This window comes from Rattus norvegicus, chromosome 10, assembly GCF_036323735.1.
Source record: "Rattus norvegicus strain BN/NHsdMcwi chromosome 10, GRCr8, whole genome shotgun sequence".
NCBI classification, from domain to species: domain Eukaryota; kingdom Metazoa; phylum Chordata; class Mammalia; order Rodentia; family Muridae; genus Rattus; species Rattus norvegicus.
In genome coordinates, this window is record NC_086028.1 from 27,431,661 (window position 1) to 27,445,986 (window position 14,326).

At 42.6% G+C, this 14,326-nt stretch overlaps 1 protein-coding gene across 4 annotated transcripts in view; it reads left to right on the top strand.

The window, feature by feature from the left end:
- The first annotated feature begins 6,466 nt into the window (after positions 1-6,466).
- Gabrb2 (gamma-aminobutyric acid type A receptor subunit beta 2) overlaps positions 6,467-14,326 on the top strand; it is a 219,554-nt gene continuing 211,694 nt past the window's right edge. Inside the window, exons 1-4 of one of the 4 annotated variants that reach the window (XM_006246127.4) lie at positions 6,467-6,776; positions 7,984-8,209; positions 8,335-8,426; positions 9,381-9,448. In XM_006246127.4, the coding sequence (XP_006246189.1) occupies positions 8,133-8,209; positions 8,335-8,426; positions 9,381-9,448 (237 nt within the window). In that variant the 5' untranslated portion in view covers positions 6,467-6,776; positions 7,984-8,132. Of the gene's footprint in view, positions 6,777-6,941; positions 7,327-7,983; positions 8,210-8,334; positions 8,427-9,380; positions 9,449-14,326 lie in introns of those variants that run through there. The other 3 variants (XM_008767635.4, XM_039085275.2, NM_012957.2) reach the window with 3 other exon arrangements.

A 14,326-nucleotide genomic window follows, 5' to 3' on the forward strand; every position in this document is an offset into this window, starting at 1 on the left:
ATCATGTCTCTGCCTCGCAAATGTTAGGATTACAGGTGTTCCCCATAATGCCAAGCTTCAGGGATTTCTTTTTATTTTGGTTTGGCTAGCTTTATCTGATTTTTTTTTTGAGATAGAACTTTTCTCCTGATTACTTGACTATATGAACATACTTCCAATCATAGTTCCAACAGTCTGATTTCAGCTTTAACTTCTGAAAAATGCACACATTTTTCAGAATTCTGACAGTTTTGTAGTCTCTCAAAAATTTTTAAAAAATTTAGGGTCATTAAATCGTAGCCAGGTAGATACACATCCTGAAAAGGGAGAGACCACTAGAAATGCCACAAGAGAGCATGACCGATGTTCCAGAGAAATTCACTTATTCATGTCAGATCATCCATTTTTAGATATCTCTCCTTGGCTAGAGATGTAATGAAAAAAAAATGCTCTGTGGTTTTTTTTTTCGTGTTGCCACATCTATCAGTTTGCATAGGTACATTGATAAGGGGCTTCTATTTATTCTCCCCATTCAAGTTTTGAGAAACAGTGAGGGGGAAAAAGAACTTCCTTCCCATTCCATCCATCTGTAGCACATGGGATGTAGTGTTTTATTACTGCTGAGATTTATGTGAATATAATCAGCATCCCTGTGGTGTCAGACTCTAGGTAATTTCCTCATTGAACAATTTGCTTCCATTTGAAGCATCGCTAATTTCATTTCCTACCCTCAGCTGCACTTTGCTTTCTGTATTCTTGAATATCGATTAATCTGAGGTGGTGCTTAAAGGTGTCCTACTTTAAAATATGTCTCATAACTCAGGCCTTAAGAGTGCCTACTGGTCATTTCATTCGTAAAGTGCAGAGATCCCCTCTGTTGGAGTTGAGATTTTATTTCAGTTATATTAACTTAGTCGATGAGAAAAATTGAGAGTTTCAGAAGACAGGAGTTTCTTTTTTCAGGAAGGACCTTAGCCCTTGAATATTTTTTCACAAACTATGACCATAATGATACATGAGGACTAAGCTCATCCTCTGAGAGGGTATAAGAGTGGGTCTGGGAGCTGAGAAGGGAAGGGGGGTTGTGATCCGTCTGTAAAGTGAATAAATTAACAAATTAATACAGTAAAAAATGCACTCACATGTCCTTTTCTCCTAGTCTGAGAAAGAGGAATTACATCATACAGGCATGTTGTTAGCACTGAATAGATTCTCTTACATAAAACATTTGGAATGATGTTTGACACAATGAGCTATTGTATTATTTTTGCTAATATATTCCTAGTTAAACATTTTAAAGTGATTTATAGTTTACTGTGTCCATTTAGCTTGCCCAAACCAAAGTTCAGTGTTAGTGCCACCTGTTGAAGGATATGCAGAACAGAGTGAGCATGGAGTTCACATATTTTTCATTAGAGTAAAAAAATATTAATACATAAGCTTAATCCATACTTTATGGTATTGCCAGAGAATAGCAAAATGTCTATTTAGGTCTCAGAAAAGGAAAGTTTAGCCAGAAAAATAAACCAGAGGTATTATTTAACCAACGTAGTGTTGAACCAGACCTCGTGAACTCATTTAGTCAGACCTATTGGCACACAAAAATAAATGCAAATGCATTTCTACGTGGGATACATCGAATGATTTCCAAGTGGGTGTATATAGTGTGTTTATGTGCATGTGTGTGTAAGTGAACCCATTGTTATGTTTTATTTATTGCATGCATATCATGTGCCTGTGCCAGGGCACTCATGTAGAAGTCAGAGGACTGCCAGAGCTCTGGTACTGACCTTTAACCACATTTGTGTCACATACCCTTTGTTGTTTTGCTGCTGCATATGCCAGACTATCTAATCCATTGGTTTCTTCTTTCACCACCTCAAATTTCTGCAGAGAAGCACCAGGATTTCAAATACCTACTTCTGCACCCAGCTTTACATGGGCTCTGGGGATTTGAATTCAGTTTGTTTTAATAATTCCACAGTGTCATTTTTCCACACCTGAAAATGTGTGTGTGTGTGTGTGTGTGTGTGTGTGTGTGTGTGTGTGTGTTTTAATCAGGTCTTATTTTAACATCGTAATTGTCTAGACAGCCATATAACTGACAATGCGTTATTAGAGGTTCATGTTCATGTTGTGGAATGCCCCCGAAACTAAGGTAATATCTGTGTGTGTGTGTGTGTGTGTGTGTGTGTGTGTGTGTGTGTACACCACATATCACACACTAAACTTTATTTCTACAGGTTATTGAGGATTGTTTCTGCTCTTGAATATCGTTAATTTTCTGAACATTATTTAAAAAGATGGATCAATATTCAAAGCTGAGAGCCATTATTCATTTTAATAACATAATTACAAATTCAAATGTTCCGATGGCTTAGCCAAACGAGCAATCACTGAAACCATGAAACTTTCTTCCCAGATCATCAGGGTTTTTCCCCAGTATCAGGCCAGAAAGAGTAACTTCTAGAATATCCAGGTTTTTGCTCTGGTCGTTCTTCTTGGATTAGGCTCATGCTCCCATAACATTTTGCAATCAAACACATTGTCTTCAGGCTTGGAGGAATACTAGTTGGTTCCCGAAGAGAACACCAACAAAATCAACAAAAAGAACCCCACATTGTCCAATATCTTACTTTGATTCAGAAATGGGTAAAAATGAAATGGGTGAAATATGGATATAATTGCATAGCCATACATTCAAAAATTAAAATTAGTAAAACCAGAGAGGAAAGCATTGAGTGCCAAGAAGTGGGTGTCCCCAGCCTAGCTGGCAATCCTCAGTTCTAAGCATTAGAGTTCAGAGAGCCAAATAATATAGGGAACACTGCCAAACAGAATATAACATAATCAACATTTCGTAACTGTCACGACCATGTAGCTCAGACCAGACATATAGGAGTCAACCCAAGTCCTTCTAACCCCCATTCCCCAGATCCCACCTGTCAAGAAGGTTAGCCAGTTTGTCTTTAGGATGACAGTGACATGTTTGTTTTTATCATCCCTGTCTTAATTCAGAGCAACATCATCTCTCATCTGCATTCGCCCCTCCATTCTGACAGATCACTCACAGCCGTGCCTGTCATTCTCCAGTGTGGTTAAGATTCATCAGCCGCACTTCTGCTTCCAAACAGAGCCATAGTCCCATTGTCTCTTTAGTGGCTGCTGTAGTTCTCACCGTCTATTTCTACTGTTCCTTAGTTAATTCTCTATCGGGATAGCTTATCTTTCTTATTATTAGTTAAATTTGCCATTTCACTACCTCTATCCTATGTACTAGGTTGTTCCCCCTACCTCCAGCTCTTTCTTATCTCAGTTCCGCTTCTATCATACTCCTCCCTGTTATGTGAATCCTCTCCCATCATTCAAGCTTCATGCCTTTCTGTTTCGTTTTGCAACCCACCAATTTGAAGATCACCTCTGTGGCTACAGGTTCATTATTACCCACTGAAGTTTAGTAGACTCACTCTTTGGTACCTGGTCAAGAACCCATCAGTTGTCAGTAGTTCATCAGAGTAGTTAAGAGTCCCGTAAGATCCAACTAGATTCAGAATTATCTATTGACATGTCCAGTCTTGTTCCAACTCAGAGCAGCTGAGGCTGCTGTGAGACTATGATTGCAATAGCTGTGTCCTGGCCTAAAGATAGCATTTTGCGGTCCCCCTATCTTCTGGATCTTGCACTGCCTTAATTGCCTCTTCTTGTAGTGTTAAAAGTGTCCTGATAAGAACTGAGCACTTCAACCATCATTTAGTCTAACAACCTTGAGCAGCCACGAGTCTCCACATCCACTGCCGTTCACCACAGAGAGAAGCTTCTCTAAGTTAGGGTGAGAGGGACTCATTTGTTTATGGATCTAAACATAGTCATCTACACTGCCATATCAACTTAAGCAAACAACGGTGGTGAGGTTCCCCCCCCCCGAAAGTCTATTACATCCCAAGAAATTCTTTTTAACCAAGTTTAAAGTAGGAGCCATGCAGCTTCTCCTGTGGAGTCGGCCTCCAATACAATCTGTAGGCTTCCAGTCACCCCATAAGAGTTGTGTAGCTATTGTACCAGTGAGCTCCTGTTGCCTGATAAGTTGGCCATATAGCTCTAGGGTTCATGGCTACCTGCATAACACCTCTACATGCTATGGGAGTTAACCAACAGGAAAGACACTTTTAGTTTGGTTCCAGCTCAAGGATAGCTTAACTTTCAAATTCTGTGCAGTGAAGCATTTCTTCAGGTACAGGCTACACATCAACATTACAGACCATTTCATTTCCACACATTCAACCTGCACTTATTTCTATGATAACCATCTACCATATTAGAACACATGTTTCAAGAGGGTGAGGACCATATCTGTTTTCAGGTCATCATTGTCAACGCTGTACAAATAACTTTTATCCATGACGATGAGAAGAGTGATAGACAGCAGAGTATTGTTGCCCCTTGGTGTTTACATAGCAGACACTTGGAGATGACTATAAAGCTGTGCTTTCTTTGAGGGCTGACATTTTGCCTGTCAGCTCACATTTGTGGATCTTGGAGGATGCTCTCCATGGGTCCACACAACTTCAAGTGAGAGGCAATATTTCTTTTCCAGTTTTGTATTCTTCCTAAGTAGCTATACGAGCAAATCTTCCTGAGAGTCTCAGAAATACAATCTCTTTCAGGCATACCCATCTTGCATCTTATAAGTAGAACAAATGTATTTTAATATTAGTCCCTACAGTCATTGATAAGAGATGCCCATGAGGCCTACCATGCAGAGGCAAAGGATCTCCTGTCATCTTTTGCCATTTTGTTTTCTCATCGTTTACTATGCGTTTTTTGATTTTTCTCCAAATGGCAGCTCTTTTATTCTCCTCAGGCAAATTTGTAACAACTGCATCTGATTTGGGTTCTTCCCGTCTTTAAAGATGACTGCCTCGCCACGTTGTTTGCTTTTGTGCCCACTCATTAAAGATTGCTAATTGCATGACAAATGCTACTCAAGTGATTACATCATTCAACATTAATCCAATGGCAAAAACAGTATTAACATTTATCTAGATTAGATAAGTCAAGGAGACCACATTTTAGAGACATCAATGTCTTGCAGTTACTTCTAGGTGTTTGAGAAGATCCATTCATAATAGATCTTCAATATGTATTTATTCACATGTATGTATGTATGTATGTATGTATGTATGTATGTAATTATTTATTGGATCACTACTATTATGTTGAATGGATATGAGGGTATTTTGTGATTTAGTTTACTGAACTTCATTCTTTCAGCCAAACTAGACAACCTTCCTGAAGGTGATGGACAGATCGGAGGAGTAATTAATGGAACGAAGTCTGTGTTTGGAGATATTTTTGGAGAGAAAGGAGTTTTCTAGGACTTGATTGAATTACTGGCTAACTGCTTTGAGAACCTTGTGTTTACTGAAACATATTTTTTTCTCTTTTCATTACACTTAGCTTGAATATTAGTCTTACTGTAAGATCAAGAAAAGGAAGAGAAATCAGCAAATCTCCCTCTGCCCCCCACCAGTCAGTGTGTGTGTGTGTGTGTGTGTGTGTGTATTAGCTTCCACCTGGCAGATAGTCATGCAATAGTACATCTGCCCTGTGTTTCTGGTGCTAACTTCCCCAGACTATTTCCCTCTGGTTTGTCTTCCACCCTAGGGAAACTATCAGATTCCTGCTGGCAACCATCCCTCCTCCACAAGTTCCCTTGGAGTCACCTCTCTAAGTTGCCCCAGAATAATGACTCTCAATGTCCCGGGGCGCGCGCGCAGGGCGGGGGTGGGGGTGTCATTCACTATGTGGGTCAAGAGGGGAAGCTGGACCTGGCCACTGTGGGGACTAAGAGCCCTCAGCTGGCATCCTGCAGCGCCAAGCTAGCTGCAAACCCCGTGGAGGATCAGTTTGCTGCTCTCACCAGAGACCTGCTGGACCACCAGCCCTGTGTAAACTGTGAGCTTTTCCATACCACAGGCACAGCGGGCTCTTGGAGGTCCCCCGGGTGGCGGTAAGGAGCTAGCAGAGGTTGAGGTCCTGAAACTTAAGAGTTGAGGTAGTCTAGTCTAAGGGTTAGAAACACTGCTTTAAAAGCGCAAATCACTTTTCATCCTTCTCCACCGGAATGACCTTGGACATGTTCCTCAGATTCGATGTGCTAGTTTCTAAACCCATAAAATGGGGTCACCAAGGAGTCAACCTCGAGCTAATATTGCTTTAAGCACGGTTTTCTTAATATGGTAGGCGCTCTCGGTATATGACAAGGCTCAGTAGTAGATTTAGGTTAAATACTGCGGTCCAGGACCCAGGGTTGAGATCTGCTTTCCCACCTCTTCACCAAAGAGTGCCTGGTAGCTGAAGAACCTGCGGTGCTCCCTTCCTGTCGTCTCCTAGATAAAACAGGGAACAGGACTCCAGGGCATCCCAGTCCGCGTGCTCTCGGCATCCTCTTTTCTCCCACCCTGCCCCGCCCCGCCCCCCATCCCTCCGCGCGCCCCGAGCAGAGGAAATGATTTTTCCTATGAAATGAGTCTCGATCTGGTGTCCGTGTTGAGCCTGAAGCAGGAGGGAAGTGGGCAGTCTTGGGTTCCCGTGGGCTAGGAAGGGAAGAGGGGAAATTGTGGTGTGTAGTTTGGTGGTTCGGTGGCTCAGACGGTTTCGGGGTTCCTTCATTGTGCCAGCCTTGTGTGAGCCACTGGGTTTGGACACAGAGGTGCATCTTCAGCTGGCCAGAGAGGAGCGGCAGGGGTGCAGCTCTGTTGGGCCACAGTAGTGGGCAGCGAGCTCCTGCTGGTGAGGTAAGGAGTGGTGGGTGGCAAGGACTGTGATCGCACGTGTGTCTCGTGTGTGTGTGTGTGTGTGTGTGTGTGTGTGTGTGTTCGCGCGCGCGCGTGCGTGCGTGCCTGTGAGTGTGTGTGTGTGTGTGTGTGTGTGTGTGTGTGTGTGTGTGTGCGCGCGCGTGTGTGTGCCTGCCGTGCGCGTGCGTCCGCAAGGCGTGGGGGGCCAGAGGAGAGCATCCCACCCCGCCACCCGCCCTCGCGCTGGGTGCCTTTTGGCCCCGCACCTGTGCTGGAACGCCTGTCACCCTCTGTCCCTCACGTCCCCACCTCCATTGTCCCTCAGTCACACCTCATTCTGACCACTTATAATTTCCCAGTGCAGAGTCAGACCCAAACCCAGAGAAGCCTTTGCTTGCCTGACTGTTCCCCTCGCCCCCTCCCCCTCCTGCTATAAATAGCAGTACTAGCGGGTCAGGAGCGTCACAGCGCCAGAAACCAAGACCCCGAGGTTTTCTTCCCAGGGAACAGGGGACAAAGTGTGAGCAGGAGGAAGAGAAAGAAATCACTTGTGAGTAGTGAAGAAAAAGCTTGCCCCTTGACTCCCAGGAAAAACCAGCATCTTTGAATTCCTGTATTCTTCCCCTTTCTTCTCAACCCATTCTGATTCTTTCATATTCACAGTTCACTCCCCACCCCCCTCGTTCAAAATCCAACCTCTGCTCAGTACTCCTCCCATTGGGTTTTTTTTTTTCTCCTCCTCGGACTCCAGTTCCCACTGCTCCCCTCCCCACTCCTAGCGCTCCCACCCCACCCCCACCACCTCCGCTTGTCCCAGGCAGGGGATTGCTATTCTTCAGGAAATAAAAGTTCAACTCCTTGCCCCTTTCAACCTGCTTAGACCGGGAGGAGTGGGGTTTCAAAAACCAATCTTCCTCCCTTACACCTAGTCCTATTTTTCTTCTTAATATTTAAGGACACACACACACACACACACACACACACACACACACACTCTAAAACCCCACCACATCGTGAGGTGCAACTACATCCTAGAACAGAAACTTACCAGACGCTCTGGTTGCTTTTGTCTTAAAGAAAAAAGAAAACAACGAAGATTTTACTCTGGATGCATTTCTGGGGTAGTAGTTTAATATTATTCAAACATGTACATATTACACATATATATGCTTCTTTTCCTTTTTCCCCTTTAATTTTTTTAAACAAGGAAATCTCGGTCCCCGGCAGCCGCCGCTGCCCCTTTGATGTTTTGGTACGCCGTGCGCATGCGCTCCACATTAGAATTACTGCACTGGGCAGACTAAGTTGGATCTCCTCTCTTCAGTGAATCCCTCAATCCCACCAAAAACTAAAGGGATGTGGAGAGTCCGGAAAAGGGGCTACTTTGGGATTTGGTCATTTCCCTTAATAATCGCCGCTGTCTGTGCTCAGAGGTAAGTGTCGCTTTCCTTTCTCACTTGTCAGGGCTCTGTCTGCATACCTCTCTGTGAGCAGGGCTGTTGAAGATGCCGTGCTGTCTTCTTTATTCATTCCTGGTTATTGTCATTTTTTTCTTTAGTGTCAATGACCCTAGTAATATGTCGCTGGTTAAAGAGACGGTGGACAGACTGTTGAAAGGCTATGACATTCGTCTGAGACCAGATTTCGGAGGTAATGGGATTGCTTGGCAAATAAGAAACAGCCCAGCTCCAGCCTAAGCTGTCTTTTGGGCTTTGTGTGCACTCTCTTTCCGCCCCTTAGTTGTGGGTGCATGTGGTGTATGGAATGTTTCCCTATTTTACCTTGCTGAGAAACAGATCCAAACTTAAGCCAGTTTGTTTCTCTCCAGCACTTGAGAGGTCTTTCAAGAGACCCCCTTAGAGTGTGATCAGACTTGGTAACAGCTCTCCTTCTCCTTCACTGTGATATATCTTTGTCCCCAGTCTGAGGTTTCTTGAGATACAAGCCTCTTAAGTTTAGTTAACGGTGTGTGCCCGGCCGGGGCTGTCTTATAATGTGAGTACTTTTGAGGACACAATGTGCAGGCGGTTGGCTGAGAGGTGGCCTCGACTCTCAGTGCCCACCTACTTTAGAAGAGTTCTGGCCGTGGTTTAAAGTGGCTTACGTCGGGATTCTATCCAGCCCTCAACCGGGAATGGTACAGGGGAGAAGAGGGTCTGGGGGATTGAGAATAAAGATAGCAGAGGAAAAAAGGGCACTTCTCCCTGGAGCCCCAGATATGCTAGTGTGGCCATTTAATTTTGCTCAGACTCTTATTGGAACTCAAAGAGTTAAAACCTACACACAGAAGTGGGTGGGGAAAAGAAGAAGGAGGGGGCTTCAAGGCAATATAAACAAATCCCTCCGGCTAAAACTCTCTTGTGTTGCTGTGAGTTGTAGGATTCACAAGCTGAGCCATCAACATGTGTAGACACAGCTGGCTTCATTGTCCGACCAGCACATGTGTGCATATTCCTAGAAGAGTATCCCCCACATTCCTATCGCAAAGATGTAGGAATATAATGAGCATGAGGGGGGAGGGGGTTCTTTAGAGTTTCCAGTGACAACTCAGGTGTGAATGACTAAGTTCTGAGAAGTCACATGGCTGACCATCTTGGTTTGCAGGTCCCCCTGTGGCAGTAGGAATGAACATTGATATCGCCAGCATCGATATGGTTTCTGAAGTCAATATGGTGAGTATTAATACTCACAGATATGTCTCTGCAATGGGGACTGTGAGGGGGTTGTGCAGCCACTGGGGGTTGGGTGGGGTAAGCTTGAATATGTGTATAATGTGGGGACAGGAAGAGGGTATATGGTCCTGGAATTCATGTTATGTGTAATTACAGAACAACTCCTGGTTTTTTTTTTTTGTTTGTTTGCTTTTTGTTTTTGTTGTTGTTTTTGCACTTTTTCCAATTTGGATCCAATACAGAGCGAGTAAAATACCTCACACATTCACGTGTAAAGACAGTAATATGCTGGAGGCCCCTCCTCCCCCCTGCAGAAGCTATGGTTCTGACACCTTCTTGGATGCCTCAGTTTGTCAGGTTTCAGTTCTGGGTTTGGGGATCAGTCATGTAAAGGAGGATGTGAATGTGACCAAAAAGAAAGAAAGAAAGGAAGAAAGAAAGGAAGGAAGGAAGAAAGAAAGAAAGGAAGGAAGGAAGGAAGGAAGGAAGGAAGGAAGGAAGAGAAAAAGAAAATACCTTACCAGGAAGTCTATCTTACAAACTAAACTGTCACAGAGAGACAAATCAGTAAGTCCTAGGATGTTGATGCCCACTTGTTGCTTTAGGAAATTGCCTCCTTGTACTTGATGATATTTGACACCTCTGCCCTCCCCTCACTACTTCTCATCTCTTTTAAACCCCTCTGCTATTCCAGTGAGATAAAATAAAAGCTGACCAGTCTCTATCCAAAAAGGCAAGCTTCATACCAAGTGTACTTTCTTACAGCTCCTACGACGCTAATCATCGTGGGTACCAAGCACATTCAATTTATTGACAGCCACATTCAGTCTTTGGAAAAAGAATAAACACTAAGAGACAGGGGTGTGGGAAGAACCTGTGTTCTCCAACAGGGAAGCACTTTTTGGAAGGGGGTGGGGTGGGGTTATGCTTCATGCAGGAGCGCCCCCTGCTGCCCACGTTGGAGCACTGCGGATATACATGACAAGGACAAGTGTCCCAGATTCCCCCACTTAACTCACGGACATTTCTCCTGTAAATTCTCCCCTCCCCCATCTCTCCCTCTCTTCCTCTTTCCTTCCCTCCCTCCCTCCCTCTCTCCCTCCCTCCTTCCCTCCCTCCCTCCCTTCCTCCATTCCTCTCTCCCTCCCTCTTTCCTTCTTTCTTTCCTTTTCTCAGAAGTCTCTCTAGATAAACGGAACCTTAAAAATCCAGTATTCCTTTCAAATCTGATAGCACACAGAACATTTCAGATTGTTCTATGGTATCCTCCTGTCTTCCTGTCTTGAGAGTGAACAAATAATTAAAGAAGGAGATGAAGTGTGTGAGCTTTTATACAAACACTTCTAAACCAGCCATTGGGACATAAAATTTAGGGCATACTAATTAACTCAAGAAGTTTGAAGTATTAGGATTTAGCCTGGCTCTCACCTCAATTTAACAGAAGTTCTTATATTCCCAGAATTCAAAGTGGCAACTAGCATATCAGCTACAGATGCTGGGCAGTAACAATCTAAAGGCACCATAAGCTTCTGACCACTTAACAGAAACTCGAGGGGGATAATCAATTAACTCAGCAGTGGTTTAATAACAGAAATTTTATAATCTAATAATTGGCAGTGTTTTGATTGTATGATACACAAACACAAAAGATACATAGTATTGGATGACTCAGAAAGACACAGTAGGAAATTTCCCTGTGTAGATAGAAAAAGTATTTCTTAAGAAGTTAATTTCTCAGATATACAAATATTTACTTTTGTGGGATTTTAGAAGTTGGCCATAAGTTTGCATATTTTGATCTTCAACATAAAAATAGAAAGTGCCCTAATCTGGGTACCTCTACAAGTCCCAAGTACTTGACTCCAAATTGAATCTCTAATGTCAAAGTTATATAGAAATCAATTAAGGTTTTGTATTTTCTACATTGTGGTTGGTCAGACTCATATCTCATTGTTTTTAAAAATATTTTGCTCATTTTCCCCAATAAAACTTTATTTTACTAACAGCTTTTTGTGAAGACATCACAAAATAACTATTTCATAGAAAATAAAAAACAAATTTATGAGATAAAGCAACGCTCACAAAATGACTCCAGGTTACAACAAAAGGTTGGGAAGGGCTTGAGTGTATTGTATCCTTACGTGGCATAGAGTGGTAAAGCTTTCGTTTTCTTCATGAACTTCACAGACACTTTTTCCCTGTATGCACCATTTTGGAGTGGTACCAGAGGTGGACACAATGCCAAGACCTGCTAGTCAAAATAGAGATCCGGCTGAGGCAGGGTGTAATCACTTTGAGCTATTTACTCTTGCAGAGAAGTCATGGGATGTCGAAAGTGCAAAAATAAATGTCAGCTTGTAAATGGGACAACATTGTAGCATTAATGATCTGATGCAGGTGTGAAAATTCCCAAGCCAGACTCCTTTCTTAGCTTAGTGCTGACACTGTGCATTTGTCCAGACACACTTTGGGCTGCCAGTCTGACTGACCTAAAATTATCCCTCCAAAAACAGTTTTGTAACACATATACTTATTATCTTGCTTCAAAATATGGTTAGGCGCTTGGAAGCAACAGATGAGTTGAGCCCCCATGGGTAACTTACTATAGGACGTGTATTGGATAGTGCACAAAGGCCTACCAGGGTTAGGACGTTTGATTACATGTACTGTCTAATGAATGTTTTTTACCTACTTAAGTGAAGTTTCAGGGTTGATTAATACCCATGTTTGTTCACTATGGCTTGTGAACTATTGTCTGTGGTTTCTGTAACTTTTATTATTGTCCATATGCCTTTAAAGAAGGACAGCCCCCAGACCACTCACATATTTGAACTGCAGTGATACAGGTGTGTATTGATATTTTTTTTAAACAGATGATACCTGTAGAAAGATCCATAGCTGGATTAGGAGCATTAGGTACCAGCTCCATTTCTTGGCCACAGTGAGATTATTCACAGTCAAAAAGATCTTTATTTCCTTAGGGGTAAAGGAGAGTATACTTATTTTCCTACTATCTCAGATAACCACCAGGATTAAAAAATGACATTAGTTGCATCTAACTTAATGAGGGGTAAAAACCAGGCAAGCATTTAGTGTACCCAGCATCCATTCCTGCTGCTGCCCTGTGTCCATTTTTAATAGTCGGGTACCTCATGAGGTCTCCTCCATTTCTTCCTGCTTGAACTGTACAGAATAAGTGTCAAGAGACTACCGTCTACAAGTTACACATACCTCTAGTTACAGCGTGTTATGGTGATTGTTGAATACATAAAAACTTTAGGAAAACTTGGAAGGATAAGAAAATTCGAAAGAAGTCCAAAATTCCTAGACAGAATGTGATTCTGAGCTTTTCTGAAGGTGGTGACAGTGGGACAGGTTCTCAACATGAGTGACCGTCACCCAGTGGAAGATCTCTGGAAACCATGATCTCAGTCAGAACGCTGCTAAGCAGGAAGCTTGGCTCTAGAATGAAATATTTTTAGATGTCTTGGTTAAATTGGCAGGAATCTTTTTGTTAAGATTCTTTGATGAAAAGTGCATTTTATGATTCAAATTTGGCTGTGAGAGTTATGGACCAAAATAGCTTTTTCTTCATTTGAGGCAGAGTCTTCATTTTTGAAATGGCACATTTGCCAACCAACTGAAGCAATATTTCACTTTTCAGGAAAGAGTTCTAGTAAACACATTCACAAAATTACCTTTTTTTATGGAGTGGCAAATGGAGAGAAGTAATGCTTTAAAAATATACAGATGTTTCTTGTATCACCAGCTGCACAGCTTAAAATTCCATTCAAGGAACAGTTATTTAGCAAGATGTGTGTCAGGCCTGATGGGCAGAGCAACAAAGGGTATCGCCCTGACCTCATGTAACTTTATGTATATTTAAGTGTCCACTAACCTTCAACTATGCCTCAGATTCTTGTGCTTTCTTAGCCTACATCTTATCTTTTCTTTCACATGCTGGTGAGCAGTCAAGCGGGTGCCTAGTGGTCTCTGTCTTCTCTCAGTCTTTGCCGCTCAATTTCGAAGCTCATTTGGTATTTGGTATGTCAAGTTGGCTTATTTGCTACACAGTTTGCCTGTCTGCTTCTATAATATTGACGAATGACATCAAACAAATAATACTGTCTCTGCTAGTATGTGGTTTCCCGCATTGAAAGAAGAATTCATTGTCATAGCAGAAATTAGCTATTAGTGTCTACAATTGGTAATGCCTATGTGGAGAAATACAGCATAGAGTCGTGCTTGACTTGAAGATATGCACCATTTAAAATGATGTAGACTGAATCCCAGTGTCAAGTTGTAAGTACTTTGAAGGAGGACAGAACATTATAAAAATATAGAACAAGGATGAACCACATAGATGATGTCAAGAGGGAAGTTAGAGAACTGTGGATGGGTGTTCCCAGCAGAAAATAAAGCTGACATAGACGAGAATATGCAAAGGGGGAAAGAAATGGTATTCATTTGTTGGTCGCTTGAAAAATGCTGCTGTGATTCTATGGCGAGGAGTGAAGAGTTGGTAATGTAGCCAGAGGCAGTGATCATCAGATCATAGAGGTGTGTGTGTGTGTGTGTGTGTGTGTGTGTGTGTGTATTTATGACCGTGTGTCTATCTGCCTGTTCACCCATTCATATGCCTGTCTGTCTGCCTGCCTGCCTATTTATCTGACTGTCTGTCTGCCTGTTCATCCATCTGCCTGCCTGTCTGTCTGTATACTTGTCTGTCTGTCTGTTCATCCATCTGCCTGCCTGTCTGTCTGTCTGCCTGCCTGCCTTACTAAAGAGCTTGTTATCTTTCTAAAGAGTGTAAAGACTCGTGCAAAATTCTAAACAGAATCATATAGTCTGACTCAAGTCTAGAAGTTGATTCTGAAA